The sequence below is a fragment of the Callorhinus ursinus genome, unplaced genomic scaffold, assembly GCF_003265705.2.
Source record: "Callorhinus ursinus isolate GAN/ISIS: 27379988/994484 unplaced genomic scaffold, GSC_fseal_2.0 scaffold16, whole genome shotgun sequence".
In the NCBI taxonomy this organism is placed as follows: domain Eukaryota; kingdom Metazoa; phylum Chordata; class Mammalia; order Carnivora; family Otariidae; genus Callorhinus; species Callorhinus ursinus.
This window is the reverse complement of record NW_027397078.1, coordinates 29,537,837-29,561,393: the sequence shown is the minus strand read 5'-3', so window position 1 is coordinate 29,561,393 and position 23,557 is coordinate 29,537,837. Positions and strand designations below refer to the sequence as shown.

The following is a 23,557-nucleotide window of genomic DNA, read 5'->3' as shown; positions in this document are numbered from 1 at the left end:
TACCTTCTTTACTCTAAATTTTCTTGTGAATTTTCTCAAAATCAAACATTTATAATGTGAACACATTTTATGTCTATTATTTACTAGAATAACAGTAAGAATACTTAAGTAGATAGGACCAAACCAATACAATTCTGTATACACAGAACAGAATACAACATATGCTTCTGAAGACATCCTCAGCTGGTCTAAATGGCTACTGGCAATTAAGTAACATTTCTGATTTTTTAATTAAAATATTCTGAGGTTTATATACTGAAATATTAGCAGATGGCAAGAATACAAGCAATTTTTAGATTTTACTCTTATCACTTATCTTTGTTTTCTAAATGTTCTACAATACCAATTTTGTCATTAAAATATAAAATGCCCCAACAAAGATAAACCTAGCCACTTTTTTTTTAAGATTTTTTATTTTTTTATATGAGAGACAGACAGCATGAGAGGGAAGAGGGTCAGAGGGAGAAGCAGACTCCCTGCTGAGCAGGGAGCCGGATGCGGGACTCGATCCCGGGACTCCAGGATTGTGACCTGAGCCGAAGGCAGTCGCTTAACCAGCTGAGCCACCCAGGCACCCAAACCTAGCCACTTTTTTGAATAACAGAACAAATCATATCCTCAAAGAAAACAATTATTCAACATAAGCATTATAATATTTTATTTTGATAAAAAGCCATACAACTTGTAGAGGCATACATGAATCCACTAAAAGTAACAGTAGAGACACCCATGCAGGCTCACTGGCAGGCATACTGGCAGTGATCTTTAGAATCTGCACCTGTCTCCAGCAGTTTCAGAATTAAAGAGCAGATACCCTCAGTAGCACAGGCTGACTCAGCAGAATGTAATTGTAAAAGCATCTCTATTGCCCAAGCAGTTGACCAGTAGAAACACGTGGTCTGTACTTCCATTCATAGTAGCAGGTGTACTCTTGGTCTTGGTCAGACACCTCCCACAGGTATTTGCTTATCACTCTTCCTTTTATCGTTAAAGACCTCTAAGATACTTTTTCACTTTTCTCACTTTTCCTACCGTGCCCAAAACAAGTATAAGGTTCTTTTTGAGACCCTCCCCGCCATTTCATTTTAAAAGTTTATTTGTTTTACAACTAATCATTACATGGAAAAAGGATGGCAAACACTGGAAAAGTTAAAACGGAAAACAAGGTCTCCAATTTTTAGTGGTAGCTGTCCCCAGTTTTTATGGAAATGGCACCTGTCTTTTCATATTTTAACCCTTGTTGGACCTATTCTAACTTGAATGTTCTGCCCAATTCCTTGCTCATTTACTAAAAAGAGATGGTTTAGTTGGCATGGTTGGCGTCCAATAGTGTGAACAAGTCCAGCCCTGTTGCCTTGGCTCCTCCATTGTCCTTCCTGAGTTTCGTTGATGACCCAAGTAGGTTTCCCTCTCAAAACCAAGAGCCACAGTTTGACAATATTAAAAATGCTTTAAACGTACAATAAGAGGTAATTCCCACATATAAAAAATAAACCATTTACTCACAAAAGTAGAGATCTCATTTAGAAGAGTTTGTTTTGGGGGTCTGACAGAGCATCCCCGTTTGGGAAATGCTGCTATGTCTTTTCTAGGAGGTTTTAAAAATTACATCTGGATAACTAAACCAAAACCAATATACTGAAAGGCTTTTGTAGCTTTGATTTGCTCTCGTCTCCCCCATTTCAATACAGGGCTTGGAGATCTAAGATAAACAGATTCAAAAAGAGAGAAGAAACTCTTCATACACCTTATAAAATATATCTTAACCTGCATAGAATATTCGATCTTAAGGTTACTGAAAACTTATAAAAATGCTACTGGGAAAAATATCCCAAATGCAATTAAAAGGTTAAAGGATAGCTCACTAACTTAAACAAAATACAAAAGTTTAGTTAAAGCTACTTATCTCTGTACCTAAATGACACTGCCTTTTTTCTTGGCATACATGCTAAATTAAAATGAAATCTAATTTAGTGGAATTTATAAGGTTTTCCTAACCTGTTATATAATTATATAAGTATTCAGTCTAGAAAGGAAATAAAAAAAAAGGCAAGCAGCAGCTAGAAATCACAATTAAAATTTAGAAGGGTTTTAAGAGTGTTCTTTTAACAATACTTGCTGATCACAGATGCTTTGTAAACCGCTCCCTTCAGCTTCATGGGGGGTGCTTCCCATGGAGACCATTATATTTCACAATTGCTACTCCTATCTATCTGCTCACTTCAAAAGAAACCAAGATTTTGGTTACAATGACATTAAAGAAGATGACAATTTCCAAAACCTGTAATATTTTCAGAAGAAAGTTCACATGAAAAGAAGTCACTTCAGCTGTTTTAGGCCAATTCATAACTCCTTTAACAATTCTGAGCTTTTAAAAGCCACTCAATTTTTAAATCATAGCATCTTTTTTCTTACCAAATGACTTCTCTAGAGTGACTTCCATTATGCTGTTAAAAAAAATCATAGCAGTCACTGCTATAATTTCCACAAAACATATTAAATGTATTGACACAATATTTAATTAGTAAAATGTTATCTGCATTTCTGTATCATAAAAATACTTCTAAAAAGTCTCATATAACACTAATGAAAAATAGTGTCATATTCCTCAAGGCTATAGAAAAATATTTGACAATGCTCTTCATCACAAACTGGAGATTTAAATCGTCAATTTTGACTTACAATAGGGTTGTCCCTTTTTATTTTAAACCATTTTTATGGTAGAAATAACTAAAGACTAACTTTTCTCTTGTACCATATAACAGTTTTTAGAAATGACTGATCAAATAAGAGTACCAACAATTTCAATAATTAATATTCAGAAAAAAGAATTTTTTTGAGATAACAGAAATGATTGGGATATTTAGTATACAAAAGCTAACAAAGCAGAAAGTGAATTTCTTTAATCATACTTCAACTACAATATAAAGAAACTTTTGGGGTAATTCCTACCTTTAGAAATATTCCAGAGAAACAAGTTGTTGCTAGATTTACCATTAAGGTGACTTAGGTTCCACTTGATAGCCTTTCTCCTTTACCAGAAATAAAAGTGCCTTTCTGGAGAAAGCGAGTTAACAACAAAGCCCATGTTGCCAGAGCAAGCCTGGATTTCTAGCAAATGGGGATGAAGCTATTTGCATTTGCTGGTTTAAGGGGAGGAGGCAAAGGAGGAGGGCCTAAGAAGACTGTTAAAGTAATTCGCATATTGTCTATGGGCTGTATGGACAGTGATCATCAGTCACCTACTCAAACTTCCTTCAGTCCTGCCTTCAGAGAACTAAAGGTTACCCTGGGTCAGAGAATCTGGAAAGAAATGAGAAGACATGCAAAATCTAACTGCTAACCCATTGCATCTATAGACAAAGTTATCCCCGTTGGACCATATGTCCTAAAACCAAGACATTTCAAAAGTCTCAAAAGAACTTGTTAAAATATATCACAGAATAGAAAAAAGAAAGAAGCTCCAGGCTCTGCTTGCAATTATTGCAGTATTTAGCTGAAATACTCAAAACAGAGAAAGGACATTTGTTGGGGTTTTTTTTCCCAAGATACTTCTTTGCATCACAATAGCCATCTCATTTGCACAAGCAAAACATTTGTTCCAAGCTGTTAATACGTAAAAGAAAATATCAGCTGTTTTAAATTTCATGGCTTTTGAGTGAATAATTTGGGTGATAGCATTTCTATTTCCTTTATACCAAACAAGAAGAATACTAAATTAAGTATAATAGTCTGTATTTTACCATAAGCTACACTAAGGGCAAAAATCTAAACAAATGCTTAAGTGTTCATTCAGAAGCTTTCTGGTGGGACTGACACACCTTGAACTTTTTACAGCCTTAGTTATATGTATCTCTGTTTCTTTTGACCCACTATAACATAAAGGAAAAATGCTGCTTCATGTGGTTTTTACTAAATATACACAGTCCTATAAAAAGAGGAAAAAAGTTGGTAAAGATACATCCTAAAACTATAAAATCTTAATTTTAAAACTTAGAGAAAAGTGAAGCCCAAGTTACAGAAACCACATACAACTCTATGCACATCTGCACAAAAAGCAAAAGCAGCCATAATTTCTTGTTTTGTTTCTTAAAAAAAAATGAGAATGAGGTGGGGGTGGGGAAGAGAGCACTTGTTTGCTCAATGGAAGCTTTGAAATGCTTCTCAAAAGACTAACTTTGAAACGGTTCAATTGGAAAATGCTACATGGGAAGGGCTTTACAAAATAAGATCACTATATAAAATGACTAGTTCCATTTTTTAAAACGATCAAAAGTTTAGATTTTAAAACCCACACTCCTAAATTTTTTTTACACTCCTAAAATTTTAATCAAAAAATCCCTAAACCATATATATACACACCACGTACACGCCACGTACATACACACACCCCCCTCACAAAATAAACCAGCATCAAAGCAGCAGCTAACAGTGCCCAAGATAATCACATTTAAAATCTGTTCAACACATTTTACTTTAATCTTAAGAAGAAAGTTCCTATTCATACAATTTATGTCTGAATTACCAACAAAGAAAATCTAATATGCCAGTTCTATCAAATATCATCAAAAGTGTTTTACAAAGTTGTGAAAGAAATGCCATGTTACCACTGAGTCCCACCTAGAAATTAAAGCTTTTTCTGTGAGAGTTGGGGGGGGGCAGGAAACCCAATAGTTAAAGGATTTTATCAAGAAATGAGTTAAGATAGTCACTGATAGGCCACAGTACCACTAGACAGGAATGCTTCCTGATTCTAGGTTTTTCCCTCCTCCACAGTTCCCTCTGGACCAGAGGAATTCCTCTAAACCCTTGCAACTTTATACTCAAAGCATCTGGAAGTTTGCTGCCCTCCTTCCTGGGCTGTATGGTCACAGCTGCTTAAAAAATTAGGCTATAAGATGACACTTCACACCAGTGTAGGTCATTAGTTTATAATCAATAATGCATAAATCTGAAGCTAAGTTAAATAAAACTAATTCACTAATGTTTTAGAAATTATGTAAGTTCAAAGTTTAATATTCATAGTTAACTTTAAAAGTATTTAAGTGCCTCTAAAGCCAGGTAGAATGGTTTACAACATAGCAATTTATATTTAAAAAAAAAACAACTTTGAATTTCCCACAATATGAGAAAAAAGTTAATATTAGGGCAAATTTTTATAAGAATCCTCTGCTTCTGGGAATGCCTGGGTGGCTCAGTCGGTTAATAGGCTGCCTTTGGCTCAGGTCATGATCTCAGGGTCCTGGGATAGAGCCCCACAGGGAGCCCACAGGGAGCCGGCTTCTCTCTCTCCCTCTGCACCCCCCACCCATGTGCTCTCTCAAATAAATAAAATCTTAAAAAAAAAAAAAGAATCCTCTGCTTCTGAGTATTTCCAATTTCTCAAGACTAGACACCTACATTTACTGTGTTTATAAATAAAATAGTAACCTATTTGTTTAGAAGCTTTCCTAAACAAAGGAAAAATTTAACTATTAAATAAAAAAAAATCACACATTGCCTTTAAAATACTGGTAGTTCCAGTTCTGATTCTAAGTTGCTGGATTTCAGGTCTTGCTCTTTCATGTATTAAATATGTGGACTTTAATGAGATGACTGGCTATAAATCCTATATGTGCCAGAGACAAAAGAAGGGCAATGTGAGAATAAATCAATAGTTTACAGAACATTCTTAAATTTCTATTATTTTTTTCAGAGAGAACCAAGATATAAAATACAAAGGAGGTGGGGAACAAGTTGAAACAGAAAACAGCAAGATCAGATAAATTATTCAAGAAGAAAAAATCTACAATGGGCCTTATTTTAGTTTACTTGACTCAGCCTTCTTTAAGTTGTCAAGAACATAGTAGCACACATACTTCTTTCCTCTTTCTCACCAGATACCCTGTACAGGTCTCCAGAATAAATCTGATGAGCAGTGACAGCACCAACCAGAGGTGAAGGGCTTTGAAAGATTGTAGGGTCATAACAAGGGCCAAGAAAGGAAAACCTAAATAAACAAGAGAAAAAAAAGCCACATAGCTTGCTGAATTTTCTACCCAAGGTATGTTTCCCAGTGGATTCTTCTACCAATGATAAGCATGAAAAGAACTTGGCTGTTTCTGATTATAGAAGTGTTTACACAGGGAGAAAAAAAAATTCGTTAGTCTAAGTTTTAAAGTATATTAAACTTTACTACTATTCTTGGGAAAAAAAAGCCAGTAAAGCTTAAATAAGTAGTTTTTTTAATGTAAAGTCAAATCAAGTGGCATTCATGGATGCCTCATTACATTTCTTTAAGAAACTATGAAAGTTAATTATCTTTAGTCATTAGGTATTTTAAAAAGCTTTAAGTGTTATATCTTTAAAAAATGTTGGAAAAGCAGTTATATAAGGATTGAAAACCAAACATTTCCAGTGTAAGAAATATTCAAAATGAACAAAAACAATACAGATTTTTAAAAATTTATGAAATTCAATTATTTGTGTGCCTTTTAAAATTATTTAGCTAAGACCCTTACTTTAGACCCTTAAATTATTTAATATTCAAGTCAATAAAATTAGTATTTCTGCACATTTTTAATGACCATAAATAATATTAAAAAGCAAATGACTGAGAAAAAAGTTTTACTTTTATGACACCACACACCATACACAAAAATAAACCCAAAATGGATTAAAGACCTAAATGTGAGACCTGAAACCATAAAAATCCCAGAGGGGTGCACAGGCAGTAATTTCTTTAGCAACATCTTTCTAGATATGTCTCATGAGGCAAGGGAAATAAAAGCAAAAAAAAACTATTGAGACTACATCAAAATAAAAAGCTTCTACATAACAAAGGAAACAATCAACAAAACTAAAAGATAACCTACAGAATGGAAGAAGGTATTTGCAAATGACATATTCAATATAGGGTTAGTATCCAAAATATATAAAGAACTGATACAACTCAACACCTCCAAAAAACAAATAATCCAATTAAAAAATGGGCAGAAGATATGAACAGGCATTTCTCCAAAGAAGACATACAGATGGCCAACAGACACATGAAAAGATGCTCAATACCACTTATTATCAGGGAAATGCAAATCAAAACCACAATGAGATATCACCACACACCTGTCAGAATGGCTAAAATCAAAAACACAAGAGACAAGAAGAGTTGGTAAGGATGTGGAGAAAAAGGAACCGTTGTGCACTGTTGGTGGGAATGCAAACTGGTGTAGCCACTCTGGAAGACAGTATGGAGGTTCCTCAAAAAGTTAAAAATAGAACTACCGCATGATCTAGTAACCGCACTACTGAGTACTTGCCCCAAAAATACAAACACACTAACTCAAAAGGATACATGCACCTTATGTTTATTGCAGCATTATTTACAATAACCAGATTATGGAAGCAAACCAAGTATCCACTAACAGATAAATGGATAAAGATGTGGTGTATACACACACACACACACACACACACACACACACACACACACATACACACAGGAATATTATTCAGTCATAAAAAAAGAATGAAATCTTGCCATTTACAACAACATGGATGGAGCTAGAGAGTAATGCTAAGTGAAATAAGTCAGAGAAAGACAAATACCATATGATTAACTCGTATGTGGATTTAAGGAATAAAACAAATGAGCAAAGGAAAGAGAGACAAACCAAGAAACAGACTCTTAACTATAGAGAACAAACTGATGGTTACCAGAGGGAATGGGTGAAATAGGTGAAGAGGATTAAGAGTACACTTATAATGCGGGCGCCTGGGTGGCTCAGTCAATTAAGCATCTGACTTTGGCTCAGATCGTGACCTCAGCGTCCTGGGGTCAAGTCCTGCATCAGGCTCCTCACTCAGTGGGAAGTCTGCTTATCCCTCTCCCTCTGCCCCTCCCCCCTCATGCTCTGTTTCTCTCTCAAATAAAATCTTTAAAATAAAAAAATAATTTTAAAAAAAGTACACTTACCATGATAAGCACTAAATAATGTATGGAATTGTTGGATCACTATATTATACACCTGAAACCAATATAACACTTTATATTAACTATACTGGAATTTGAAAAAAAACAAATGACTAAGTTTTTACTTTTTTTTTACTTTTTTGACATTTATTGCTATGTGTAATAAATGAAGCACTCAAATCAACACAAAAGGTAACAATAAGAAAAAAGCGGGAAAAGGGAATTAGCAGGAAAATTATAAAGGGATATTAATGGCCACGGTATATGGAAAAAAAATCCAACCTCACTAATAATTTAAGAAATGAAAATTTTAAAAACATTTTTTTAAAGATTTATTTGTCAGAGAGAAAGCGCGCGTGCACAAGCCGGGGGTGCAGCAGGCAGAGGGAGAAGCAGGCTCCCTGCAGAGCAAGGAGCCCAATGTGGACTTGATACCAGGACCCTGGGATCATGACCTGAGCCAAAGGCAGACGCTTGACCAACTGAGCCACCCAGGTGTCCCTTAAAAACATTTTTTTAATTAACAGAAATAATAAGATAATGCCCAAAGTTGACCAGAGAAGGAAAAAACCACTTTCACTCTCCTCTAAGGGGAATGGAAATGGGTATTACTTTCTGAAAGACAATTTGTCAGCCGTAGAAACATATCTCCTAACCCAGCAAACTTATTCTATGGAAATAATTAGAGATATGCAAAGATATATTCATCATATCATCTATGTCAAACAAAATAGAAGTTTGGCTAAATTATGGTACAGCCATGTAATGTAATACAACACAGAAATATAATTTTGTAGGGATATATTTTACATGGGAACACAATCACAATGTATTATGAAAAAGTAAGAAACCAGAATATGCAGAATAATCTCTTTTCAAAATAAAATTATTAATTATTTTAAAGTACAAATGTAACCTACAGCATGTTCTTGTTTAAAAAAAAAAAAAAGCCACAGGGACACCTGGGTGGCTCAGTCGTTAAGCATCTGCCTTTGGCTCAGGTCATAATCCCAGGGTCCTGGGATCGAGCCCCACATCGGGCTCCTTGCTCAGCGAGGAGCCTGTTTCTCCCTCTGCCTGCCATTTCCCCTGCTTGTGCTTGCTTTCTCTCTCTCGTTCTCTCTCTCTCTCTGTCTCTGGCAAATAAATAATAGAATCTTAAAAAAATAAATTAATTAAAAATTTAAAATTAAAAAAAAAACGCCACAGATAAAAGCAAAAGTTCCCTTTACCACTCAACACCCCTTCCCAGATATAATTACTACTAAAGATTTGATATATAGCCTTTCAGATCTCCTCTATGTATGAATATACATACATCTATAGTTACACATAGAAATACATTGTTTTGACTTAATAGTATTACACTCTATGTATTTTGAGGGATTGCTTTTTTCACTTAACACATCTTGGAAAGCTTTCATAGTAAGCAGGAATCCTCTCATTCTTCTAAATCGTTCTATATTACTCTAAAGAATAACTATACCACAACTTATTTCAACATTTCTCTTTTGATTTGGCCACATGTGTTCTAAAGCTATACGTATAAGACAAAAAGAAGAAAAAGCAGTACAAAGCCAAGTACAGATCAAACTATTTGTCATGGTTATCTCTGCATGCTTTCCTGAATTTTCTGCTTTGAGCATTACTTTTTCTATTAGAGAAAAACATATTAAAATAATGAAAAATAATTTTAAAGTATTATGATTTTAGAATATATCACATTACATCTAAGAAAGGGTATTTTTATATTATAGCTGTCATTTAATGAATGATTATTGGCTAAAGTAAATGTTTTCTCTACTCAAAGAGTATTTCACCTTGTATAATAAGTACAGCAATAACCCTATTAATCTATGTAATGAATAAGCAATGCTTGGAAAAAAGTAAAAATGAATCATTTATGAAATATCTTCGGGTGAGTATCAACTAACAATCTTTAACCATACTTTTCCCAGAATTCCCAGAATGACTAAAAGAAGTTCTCTAAAACAGAGAGGAAATGATTATAAAAGGAATCTGAAAATCAGGAAGAACTGAAATGGCAAAAATGTGGGTAAATACTTCTCCCGAATTTTCTAATTATGTTTAAGAGTTGAACAAAAACTATAACACTGTCTAATTCATTCTCAATGAATGTAAATATTTAAGAAAATATTATGAATGATGGAGGGTAAAGGGATATAAATTGAAGTAAGGTTTCTAAATTTCACTTTAACTTGTGAAATGTCTAGTGGGGTAAAGGACAGAGGAAGCGGATCTCAGAAAGTACCCATGAAACCACATTTTTAAAAAAATGCCCTGCATCTATTTATTCAGCTCTCTAAATCTGCCTTTTCAAAGTAGTCTAGTAACCACGCTTTTACTTAAGACCACTAATGAGCTCTCCTCTCAACGCTTATGCTGTACTATCTTTCATCTCCTGTTGTTAGGGAAACCAACCTAGTAACTCTCCTACATTTACGTATACTTTTTCTCTTGATTTCTATCTTCTACTCATCCCTTATTTTTGTGTTTCTCAAAGTCTGGGCCTCAAACCATGTGCAATGGAAACACCAGAGCCCCACTCCAGACCTATTGATTCAGAACCCCTGGGTATGAGCTCCAGGGCATCAGCTTTTGAAAAGGTCCCCCCTCCCCGCCAGGTGATTCAAGTGTGAGAATTGTTTTAAATATTCACCCACCAGGTTCCGTCCTTGGTCCTTTTCTACTTCTACCTGTTACACATGCAAAATTAAAGCCACAACCAAAACTTCCCCCACTTACTGCTATCAATTGGATGTGTAAGCTGCCTACCATCCACCCCTCCCCCAGACAGCACCTATAATCCTACCTGACACACAGAATATTTATTTGAATGAGCACGATGGCTCTCAAACCTGCTTCGTCAACTAAGACCTATCTCTTCTGGGCTCCATACCTGCAAGTGCAGCTATCCAATGGACATGTTCACCTGGTATCTTAAAGTTACCCTGAATTAGTTAGGATTAAGTTCAGCTAACAGTAACAGAAAAACCTAAAAGAATAGTGGTTTATATAACACAGAAGTTTATTTCTCTCAAATAACAGTCTGGAACAGGCCAGTATGAAAATTCTGCTCCACAAAATTCTCAGGGATTTTGGCTCATTTCTGCTTCTCACTCCACTATGCCTAGAATATAGTCCCCATTTCATGATTCAAGATGGAACTCCACCCAAAACAAGCACATAACTAGCATCAGGATAGAAGCAGGAAGAAGGAAGACAGAAAGGTACATTCATCTCTAATATACTTCCTATAAGTAGAACATACTAGCTCTACTTTTATCCCATTGACCAGGACTTAGTCTCATGGCCATATATAACTGTAGGGAGGCTGTAAATACAGTCTTCATGGTAGGCAGCTGAATTGTGTTACTAAGAAAAAAAGGGATACCAGATAGTGTAGAACAACAGCATTCTTGGTCATGCATTCCAAAGTCACCATGTTCCAAACTGAACTACCTCATTTTCAGGGTAAACTGTGCGATTTTATACCTTTGTGAAGTGTCCACCCTACCTTTATCTCTATTCTGCCTGGCAAACTCCTTCTCTCTTAATACTCACATCATGTGTCCTTCTGTTAAGTATTCCTTTACCCAACCGCTTTCCCCTCCAGCCTAAACAAACTGGATGTCTTTAGGCCACTTTCATATCTAGCACACGTCTCTATTTTTGCACCGCTGATTCTGTATACATACATTTTTTTTTTTAAAGTCTATTCTTCCATTTATCCCTCTAACTCCTTGAGGGCAGAGACTGCCTTAGTATCATACACACAGAGATCTGGAGCATATTAAATTTTACAAAAATCGGCCATTAATATCTACTTCCTAGAATTATAGCAGCAGGGAACTGGTAAAATACGTCCCTAATAAAAAGGACATCGCGGTATGTAGTATTGTAATATAATGGGATGTGTTAAAGTCCCAAATCAAAAAAGATTCTACCAGCAGTTACAAGAATATGTCTGTATGCTTTTATCTAGCCACTGCTCTCATCCTACACACATTACTTACATATTTTATACACTCATCTTTTTTTCTGGTATAAATTTTAGTTGGATAAATTTTAAGTATGTTTACATTTGATTCTACTAATAAGTTTATATTTAACTTAAGCCAATAATAAGGTTCTATGCTTAGATCCCACTTAAATTTCAGCAGTTATTCCATCACAGAAGACCGGGTTAGGCATGTGTAAGCTCTTGGAAGACACCTAAGGAACCACAATATTTTGGTGATTTTTTTCTGAAAGAAACTATCTAGACGATCATAGAATTCAACTTAGGAAGCACAGCATTACAACTGATAAACACCTGACTGTAATAACATGTTAATCTATGATGGTTTCCACAGTCTAAAATTTTCACTGACACAGGTGCCTGGGTGGCTCAGTCGGTTGAATGTCCTACTCTTGACTTCAGCTCAGGTCATGGTCTCAGGGTTATGAAATCGAGTCCCATGTTGGGCTCAGCGGGGAGTCTGCTTGAGATTCTCTCCCTCAGCCCCTTCCCCAACTCATGCACACGTTCTCTCTCTCTCTCTCAAATAAATAAATCTTTTTTAAAAATAAAGTAAAATTTTCACTGACAGGGAGATTTTACTTAAGACTATCAAACTATCAATTTAACTTGAAAAAACTGACCAAAATTGTGCAAAATACATATAACAGTTGTTATGCCTTACCATTTAAAAACTACCTTTGAGATATAAACAATGGAATACTAAGTATAATTTTAAATTGAAATATCAACTATAAAGACAGCTAAGCACCCCAAAATGCTTTCAGTAACAAGGCTTCAATGGTCCAAGTGTGACTTGTAGCTTGCCCATATTCTCCAATGTGGACTGTCAATTCAGATTATGATGCTGAGTTGGCCCTCAAAAATTCTAATCCTTGCCGTCTCCTACCTTCAGTTCTCTAGCCTAGGCAGTGCCCTCCCTGTTCTGTCTGCTGTTCCAGCTGAGCAATAAGTCCTAACCTCAGTGCCAATAGCAGTTAGATCTAACTTTAATAAAATAAAAGAACATGTAGTTACTTATTATCTTACCATGAGTTCCAGGTGGTTGTAATACATCTCCTGTCAGGCGACACCACCCAACTGGGAAAATATCTCGACAATCGTACTTGCACCAGTAATCAAAAGCTCCACTCCAGCCATCAAATGTGATATAAACTTCATCTCCTCTAACATCTCCAATAGTTGCAGGGCAGATCAGATAAGGGTTCTTTTTGTCTATAGCTTCAAGTTTCATTCCCACTTTAAAATTATTTAGAGGTGGCTTTGGTGGTTCCTACCAAAACATTTTTAAAAAAAGTTTTTTGTTAAGATGTAATATGAAGCATTTGTTCAACTGTATCTCACAACTTTTAGCAACCAAAAATTAAACTCCATGTTTATCAATTAAATACAGGAAGAAAACAGTTCTCAAAGGTCTCTCTGAAACTCTGCTCTACATCTCACTTACTTTGGAGCAGAGCCAAGAACCTGGATGGAAACAAAACCAGACTGATAGTAATTCATTCATTCATCTAAGAAATATGTGTTATATAGTATGTACCAGAAACTTAGGATTAATTAGTGAACAAAAAATAACAAAGATCCCGGCTCTGGTGGAGCTTACCTTCTAGTGGTGGGTGGTAGTAGTGGTTGGGTGTGGGTAGGGGAAAAAGAGAGAAGCAATCAACAAGAAATTTTAAAAGAGGGAATCAAACAAACCTAATAAATGTATAAATTATAGGGTATGTTGAAAGCTGGTAAGTCCAAAGAGAATGAACAGCAGCAGATATTATCTAAAAAAAACAAAAAAAGAAACCACATCCAAGTATAAAATGCAGACACAAGAACATGAAAGTCATATAGTCTGGGGTCATTTATGATATCCAATCCAGAAACCAATATTAAAAAAGCATCCTTTAGTTATAAACATTTAAAGCATGCAAATAGCTAACAGGATTCTTAAAAGCCTAAGTGCTATGTTAAAAGCAACACCTTTTCTTTCAGTTTGCTTTTTATCCTGGTAAATAGCACCATCATCAGCCCAGTCATCCAAGCCAGAAGCCTGGAAATAGTCCTAGGCCAGGGGTTATCAGCCCAACTAAACATCAAAATCACTTGGGGCCACACCCCCAAGATATTGATTTAATTGGTCTGGGGTGGGGCCCAGGCATCAGCACATTTTAATTCCCCAGGTGATCCTAATGTGCATCCAAGGCTGAGAACCACTGCGCTAGACACATCCTTTTCCCGTAACACTCACATTCAAATACCAAGACTTGCCAATTCTATCCCTTAGATTCCTAGGATAACATTAAAAGTTAATCTTCAATTATTTAGTATAAGCCAGGCACTGTTCTAAATGTTTTCCATATATTTAATTCTCACAACCCTATAACGTCAATGCAATTATTATCCCCATTTTATAGATGATAAAACTGATGCACAATTGCCTAAGAATATACCAGAAGTATCAGCTAGATTTTAAACGTAGGCAGACAACTCCTTGGAACATCCTACCACATTCACCTGCTTGGACAACTCTAACTGATCCATTTCAAAGCCCAGCTCTCCTGGTCTCTTTAAGGCTTCCCTGGCCAACTCCTGCCCACTCCTACACCCCCTCAAAGGAGGTGCTCTTGCCTTCAACTGCAAAAGTACTCTTGAAATGTGTTTACTCCTCTGAGACTCAGGGATTCTCAAAAGCAGATATATCTTATTCATACTGTTATTTCCAGAAGAGTACTCAACAGCAAGATCTTTTTATTTTTTTTTTTTAAAACAGCAAGATCTTTTTAAAAAAAATAAATAAATTAACCAAGTAATCACCTGAAGAACAGTAAACAAGCTTTCAACTAATTCTTTCACCAAGATACAATTTAAAAACATACTGGTAGGTTGATTCCTTTTTTAAAATGCCCCCTTTAAACCCATCTCACTGTCCGGTACTTTTCCAGTGATATCCTTTATACCCTTGAAGTCTTAAAGTTCCTTAATTATTAGTCTTCAAAGTCCTTTTAATTACATAATCTTAATTTGGTTCTTAAAAAACACCCAAAAGTCAGCAGGGCAAAAGTTAGCTTGATCAAAGATCACAGTTATTTGATAAACAAGTCGCTGGTAAGAAGCAGAGTTACTGCCACTTCATGAAGGGGCTAAAGGTCAACTAATTGTTACTACATATGAAAGGAGAAAAGGGAGGTGGATTTAATAAAAGACAACTCTGGCAGGTGATAAACTTGTGCTGCACATTCACAGAATAGAGGAAATATTCAAGGCACACATAAGGTTCCTAGGACCTTACGCTATCATATAACCAAATAAGAATAAGACTTTCTGTAGCAAAGCAAACTAAATTCAAATGGCAAGACACATTTTCTGCTATAAAAACAGAATTAAGACAGGAATGAGCAAGAAAGAAAATTTTAAGATTCAAACTATAATCTAAAAAGATAACCCAAATGTAACAGTATGTCATCAATAACACTATTAGCTGATAAGTAAAAAAAAAAATGATTATGGACAAAATGAAATTTATTCTCTAAGATTTTCATACTGTTTATTAATTCTTCTAAATTTCATGAATACTCTATCAAAGTTACTTACATCAGTATAGCCATACAAACATATATTAACAGAGCTCTGGAAGAAAACAAACATATTGATTTTTAAAAAACCAAAGGAACTGCTCCTTTTTCATAAATAAATGAAAGGGTTTTATCTCAAAACAAGCTACCTCTAGATTTAGATAACTGGTAAAATGGTTCCCTCTGCTGTCCACAAAAGGTAATGATATAAAGTAGCTTTTAAAAATACTTTTAAAGAATGTTTTAAATGTCATCATCAGTTCTTGAATGACTTCCTGAATACAAAGATATAATTTGTAGGGGTGCCTGGGTGGCCCAGTCAGTAGAGCATACAACTCCTGATCTTGGGGTACTGAGTTCAAGCCCGACGTTGGGCGGAGAGCTCACTTTAAAAAAAAATATATATATATAAACGCTCTTTTAACCCCTCTCCTTGCCTACCTACCTACAATATGCTTCTCCTTAAAGGCTATTTCTTCTCATATCCCACAGACTCTGAGACCAGTGTGAGCATTATCTGCATTACCCCTCTGCCTGCAATATTCTTATCCTTGTAACCTCATGGTTCCTTCTCTCCCTTTCTTCAGATCTTCACTCCAATGGCATCTTCTCAGCAAGACTTCCCTGGCCAACCTATCTAAAATGTCACCCACCCTTTTCCTTAGCAGATACAACCATCAAACATAATATAGACTTTATTTATTTTGCGTGGTTTATTATGCATTTCCCCAGCTAGGAGGCAAGCTCCATAAGGACAGGAGCTCTTCCACTGCTTTGTTTATGGCTGTATTCCCAGAGTCTACTCCTGACCACAGACTCCTATCCTTAACTTCTACTTCCTTACTTTTAATCAACTACTTCTTTGACCTCATCAAAAATTCTAGTCCTTTAAGCTTCATTTATTTATTCACAAATATTTACAAAGTGCCTACTAATGTCAGACACTACTGAAGGCTACTGATATACATTAAGTAGCAAAATAGACAAAAATCCCCCCCTTGTGGTATTCACATGCTTAGTAAAGAGAAAGATGAGAAACACCATAACATAAGCAAAATATATTCTATGTTAAAAATGATAAGTGCTATGCAAAACAAGAAAGTAAAGCAGAGCAAGGGCGATCCAGAGAAAAATGTAAGGGAGGGGTTGTGCAAAACTTTAAATAGGGTGAGGAGCCTGGATGGTGCAGTTGGTTAAGCGGGACCAACTCTTGGTTTCAGCTTAGGTCATGAGACTGAGCCCTGTGATGGGCACCCCACCCCCTGGCACATGCATGCGCGCAAGCTCTCTTTCTCTCTAATAAAATCTTTAAAAATAATAATAAATAAATCTTAAAAAGAAATACTTTATTTTTTTTAAGATTTTACTTATTTGAGAGAAAGAGAGAGAGAGAGAGGTGAGGCGTAGTGCACGAGTGGTGGGGGGAGGAGAGAGAAAGGGAGAAGCAGATTCCCTGCTCAGCAGGGAGCCTGATACGGGGCACGATTCCAGGACTCTGGGATCATGACCTGATCCGATGGCAGATGCTTAACCGACTGAGCCACCCAGGCGCCCCAAAAAGAAATACTTTAAATAGGGTAATCAGAACAAGCCTCATATGGAAGGTGACATGTGCACAGAACCCTAAAGGTGATTATTAACCACGCAGTTACCTACAGGAAGAGTATTCCAGGCAGAGAGAATAGCCAGGGCCAAGGCCCTAAAGCAGGAGATGTGTCCACATGTTCGAAGAACAAGGAAGTGAGTGTGGCTACAATTTAGTATGCAAGTGAGACAGCAGTAGGAAACAAGGTTAGAGAGAGAATGAGGGGTCATATGGAGAGCCATGGAGGCCACTATAAGGACTCTGAGTTTTACTCTGAGTAAAATGATGAGTCCCTGGACAATTTTGAGCAGAGAAGTGATATAATCTCATTTCTGTTTTAAAAGGAATATTCTGGTTACTGTGTTGACTATAAACTGTAAGGTTATAAATAAAGAGGTCAATGAGGAGGCTACTGAAGTAATCTAGGTGAGAGATAAAGGCAACTTGTACCAGCTGATAGCAAGAGAGATGTCAAGAAGTAGTCGGATTTTGAATATATTTTAAAGGTAACGCCCACAGGATTTCCTTATGGACTGGATGTAGTGTGTGAAAGAAATCATCACCAAGGTTTTTGCCCTGAGCAATTGGAATAACAGTTACCACTCCTTGAGATGGGAAAGGCTGCAGGCAGAAGTTTGAGATGTCTATTGGACATCCAAGTGGGGATGTTGAGTGGATATTCAAGTCTGAGTTGGGAACAAAAAGTCTGAATTGGAAATACGGATTTGAAAGTCATCTGCATATAAACTGTATTTAAAGCCAGAATTACATGAGAACACCAAGGAATTAATACAGATCAGAGTTTCTCAATGTTGGCACTATTGCCATTTGGAGTCAGAACATTCTGTTGTGGGGGCTGTTCCGTGCATTGTAGGATATTTAGCAGTGTCCCTGGTCTCTACCCACTAGATGTAAGTAGCACCCCCCCACACACACACAGCTGTGATGAACAAAAATGTCCCCATATACTGCCAAATGTCTCGTGGGGGGCAAATCGCCCCCCTTCCCGGTTGAGAACCACTGACAGAGATAAAAAAGTGAAGGGGACCAAACACTCTAACATTCTATAAAATTCTTTCACATCCAGGTTACAGAGCATCATGTCACCCAAAATCGACTTATCCCGCTGTCATTTTATTATCTCCAAACCTTAATTCAAGATCACCATGGGACACCTGGGTGGTTCAGTCAGTTAAGTGTCTGACTCTTGATTTTGGCTTAGGTCGTGATCTCAGGGTCACGAGATGAAGCCCCACATCAGGCTCCACACTGAGGATGGAGTCTGCTTGAGATGACTCTCCCTCTGTCCCTCCCCCTGCTCGTGCTCTAAATAAATAAATAGATAGATAAATAAATAAAATCTTAAAAAAAAAATCACCATCCACTTTACCTATTTATACTTAATTGCTGAACGCGGCTGGAGAAAAGTCCCACATGTTTATTACACGTAGTACCGTTTATTTAGTGTTCATCCTTAGCTAAACCCTCCAAAATATTGTCATGTGTCCCTAGGCCATTCCTTTTCCCATCTCATACAGCTGTTGTTCCATTTACCATTCATTTTAAGACAAATTTTATGTATCCTCATTATATGTTTATTATTTTGCTAACTTTCTTCTCAACCAGAGAGTAAGTTCTCTACCCCAGTGCTGAACACAGTAGACATTCAATCTATGTATGAATCCTTCCCTCCAGCCTTTGTCAGTCTCCTATTTCACAGAGTAAACTGAGGCTATCAGGAATGAACTCTATCGATATTCTGCCCCCAAAACTACAAATTTAACTCTACCTGAGGACACTTTTCATCTGGTCATTAGTTCTTGCTAATGTAACCAATAAACTTCCTATCCACCAAATAGTCAAGAATCAGCTTTCCTCTCAACCGACCTTTATTAAGTACCTGATATAGCTACTTATACATCATAAAGGTGAGTGGGTATTTCTCAAGGTTCTAACCTTGATACTCCCCTTTTCTCCTTCTAGGTATTCTCTCTAGACTAGCTTACTCATTCTCAAGGCTTCCATCGTTACCATTTAAACTAAAAACTGCCATATCCACATACCCAAGCCAAACCTTGTTTTTAAGTTCTGAACACTTTACTTCCAACAGTCTGCTAGTAGTCATCCCTCCTCAAATTTCCGTGAGGCACCTTGGCATGTCCAAAACAAAACCCATTTTCTCCCTCTATATGTATTCATCTTCCTGTATTCTCCATCCTTTCTTCATTTAACAAACAAGTATGTACCAAGACCTATGACAGACACCGAGAATACAAAGACATTAACTGTTCAAAAGGAACTCACAGTCTAGGAAGAGACAATGAAAATAATAATATAATCCAATTCCTATAAAGATTGAGATATGCGCAAGGTGCTAAAGAAGCATAAGAATAGAAAGGGGGAATCAGGGAAGATACATTGGAGGATTTAATGCCTAACTGGAAACTTAGCGTTAACCAGAGATAACCAGCTCGAAAAAGGAACATGGTATCGACAGGCTATCAGAAGCAATTTAGAACATAAAATACAAAGCAAAGAGTGGCAGCCATAATCCAGATCACACAGCACCTTAAAGGCCATATTAACAAACTTAAACTTCATCCTGAGTGCAACTGGGAACTTCAAGAGTTTTAAGCAAGTGAATGATGTGGTTAAGGCTCCTATATCAAATATTTCTGGCCGTTGTGTGGAAGGATGAAGGTTAGAGGCAGTTGTAAGGCTAGCTGAACAGTTCAGGCAAGAGGAAAGCTTGCACAAGGGGCAGTGGTGGTAAGGTTAGAAAGAGACATGAGAAAAAATAATTAGGAAGCTAAGTGGGTGGGCCTTCCTAATTAAATGGATATTCAGAGGCCACAGTCAAGAAGGAACAGTGATTTAAGATGGCTCTTGGCAAAGTTTCAAGCTTGGCTGAAAGAGCACCCACAAATCAATGAGTAAGAACAGAAATCCAACAGAAAAACAAGCAAAGGCTATAATCAGGTAGTTCACAGAAAAATAAAAGGCCATTAAACACATTTTAAAAGCTCAGTTTCACTGGTAATCAGTTCAGTGCAAATTACAGCAATGAGATACCATCCCCACCCCCAACTCCCCCAGAAAAAGATATATAAAATTTTTAAAGATCAATGATATTTGATGCCAGTGAAAGTGTAGGAATAGAAACATCTATACAATAATAGTGGAGCATAGCTTGAAACACCCTTTGGGGATGCAATTTAATAGTATATATCAACACTTAAAGCACACATTCCCTTTGAACCAAAAATTCTACTTCTAAAATGTAGCCTTCACACTTATAAAGAAAGCTGTAGATTATAGATGACTTAAACAAGAATATGGACACAACCTAAACATCCATCCTTAGGGACAGATTAAACCAATTATGGTAATCCATACCACAGAATAGTACAACACGACCTAAAATACATATGAAGCAAAATGGAAAGGTTTCCAGAATATACATATTTTAAGGATAAAAATAAATCACAGAACAATATTCACAATATATTCAAATTTATGTTTAAAAAAATAAAAGCCCATATATGTCTGTGAATGCACAGAAAAAAGTCTAGGAGAACACAAATAAAACTTCTATTTGGAGAGGAGGGTGGAAAGGAGGAAAGGATGGGACAGAAAAAAAGACACACATTTTTTACTCTAGCTAAGTGCATATTTTGATATCCCCTCTCCAAACATGAATTACTTTCATAATTTTTAAAAATGAAAAACATAATGCGTGTGACATGTGGCATGTAACCAGCTAACAAAGCAATCTGATAATAAGTAAAATAAATCCGATGTCTTTTCTAAAGCCACAGCCCAAGCTAATAGTGTTTAATAAAGACTACTACTAAACATCTCTTTTGTTACTATTCTCACCTATGTTTTACACATTGCCCAAAGGGCCTGTGTCCCTTGCTGGGAGGTGGTAGGGCAAACCCACTTTCAGGCACTCTTGCTACTCAAAGCAGCACTAAAGAAGTTTTCTTTGCAATGCAAGAATCATATTAATTGATGTTTTACACATCCTTATGTCTTTAAGGTTCTCTAAAACCTTTTAAAACCTTAGCCAAAGCAGTCTTGAAAAAGAAGAACAAAGCTGGAAGTATCACAATCCCAGATTTCAAGATATACTACAAAGTTGTAGTAATCAAAACAGTATGGCACGGGCCAAAAATAGACACACAGATCAATGGAACAGAGTCCAGAAATAAACCCACACTTCTATGGTCAACTGATTCACAACAATGGGGAAAAGACAGTCTCTTCAACAAATGCTGCTGGGAAAACTGGACAGTTACACACTAAACAACAAAACTGGACCACTTTGCTACACAAAAACAAACTTGAAATGGATTAAGAACCTAAATGTGGGGGCGCCTGGGTGGCTCAGTCGGTTAAGCATCTGCCTTCGGCTCAAGTCATGATCCCGGGGTCCCGGGATGGAGCCCCACGTCCGGCTCCCTGCTCAGCAGGAGTCTGCTTCTCCTTCTGTCCCTGACCCTGCTCGTGCTCTCTCTCGTTCTGTCTCTCAAATAAATAAAATCTTAAAAAAACAAGAAACCTAAATGTGAGACCAGAAACCATAAAATTCCTAGAAGGAAACACAGGCAGTAATTTCTTAGACATTGGCCACAGAAACATTTTTCTATGTGTCTCTGTTTTTCTATCTTTCTACTTTTCTATATGCCTCCTCTGGAAACGGAAGTAAAAGCAAAATTAAACTACTGGGACTACACCAAAAGAAAATGCTTCTGCACAGTGAAGGAAACCATCAACAAAACAAAAAGGCAACCTATTGAATGGGAGAAGATACCTGCAAATGATATATCTGATAAGGGGTTAATGTTCAAAATATATAAAGAACTTAGAGAACTCAACACCAAAAAAACAAATAATCTGATTTAAAAATGGGCAGAGAACCTGAATAGCCATTTTTCCAAAGAAGACATCCAGATGGCCAACAGACACATGAAAAGATGCTCAACATCACTCATCATCAGGGAAATGCAAATCAAAGCCACAATGAGATATCACTTCACACCTGTCGGAATGGCTAAAGTCAAAAAGACAAGAAATAACAAATGTTGGCGAGGATAAGGAGAAAAAGGAACCCTGGTGCACTGTTGGTGAGAATGCAAACTGGTGCAGCCACTGCGGAAACCAGTACGGAGGTTCCTCAAGAAATTAAAAATAGAATTACCCTATGATCCAGTAATTCCACTACTGGGTATTTACCCAAAGAAAATGAAAACACTAATTTGAAAAGACAAATGCACCCGTATGTTTACTGCAGTATTGTATACAATAGCCAAAATATGGAAGCAACCGAAGTGTCCACCCATAAATGAATGGATAAAGATATGGTATATACACACATATATATACAATGGAATATTAGCCATGAAAAAGAAAGAGATCTTGCCATTTGCAACAACACGGATGGACCTAGAGAGTAAAATGCTAAGTGAAATAAGTCAGTCAGAGAAAGACAAATACCATGTGATTTCACTCATGTGGAATTTAAGAAACAAAACAAAACAAAGAAAAAAGAGACAAACAAAAAAACAGACTCTTAAAGAGAGAACAAACTGGCAGTTGCCAGAGGGGAGGTGAGTGGGGAGAGGGGTGAAATAGATAAAAGGGGATTAAGAGTCCACTTACCTTGAGATAAGCACTGAGAAATGTATAGAATTGTTGAATCCCTTTTTTAAAAAAAACTACAATATTTACCATTCTTGACATGAATAACTGTAATAAAATTTAAGTGACTGAAAAAGAATCAGGACAGAGGGTGAGAAAGAAATATTTTGACCCATAATTTAACTAAAACTTGGCTTTTATTCACTGTTTCTTAACATAGTGTACTCTTTCAACATTTTCTCAAGAGCATAAACTATCTTCGGAATTTTCCCTCTTTGTTATATAACAAATATTTCCTTTTAACAAATGCTTTCTGATGACTGTTTTTAACATTCTTTTACTTCTGAAACCAAATCTCTCTAAGTAACTTTCAAGTGGTTTTTTGGCCCATCACCATTTTCTCCAATGTCGAAGGATGACTAATACAGCAAAGTGAGGGGAAGCTTCACTTCTGAAGGTAAATAAAAAATAGCAATGAATATTTGCTTCCAGTAGAGCACTCCTTTCATATCCAGGGTGAAGAAAGAGGGTACAAATTCATTTTGACTAGTGGGTGATTATAATTGAGACTTTTTTATGACTTGCTGTTATGGGCTGAGGCGTGTCCCCACCCCTGCCATATTCATATTTAAATCCTAACCCCAGTACCTCAGAATGTGATTTCATTTGGAGACAGGGTCTTTAAACAGGTAATTAAGTTAAAAATGAGGTCATCAGGGTGGGCCCTAATCCAATGACTGGTATCCTCATAAGAGGAGGAAAGGAGGACACAGACA

The 23,557-nt window shown here is 36.5% G+C and overlaps 1 protein-coding gene across 8 annotated transcripts in view; it reads right to left on the bottom strand.

Annotated features, from left to right (window-relative positions):
• SCML2 (Scm polycomb group protein like 2) overlaps nucleotides 1-23,557 on the bottom strand; it is a 92,065-nt gene that overhangs the window by 34,810 nt on the left and 33,698 nt on the right. For all 8 annotated transcript variants that reach the window (XM_025857861.2, XM_025857863.2, XM_073902030.1 and 5 more), the window contains one exon: nucleotides 13,020-13,263. In XM_025857861.2, the coding sequence (XP_025713646.1) occupies nucleotides 13,020-13,263 (244 nt within the window). The remainder of the gene's footprint in view (nucleotides 1-13,019; nucleotides 13,264-23,557) is intronic.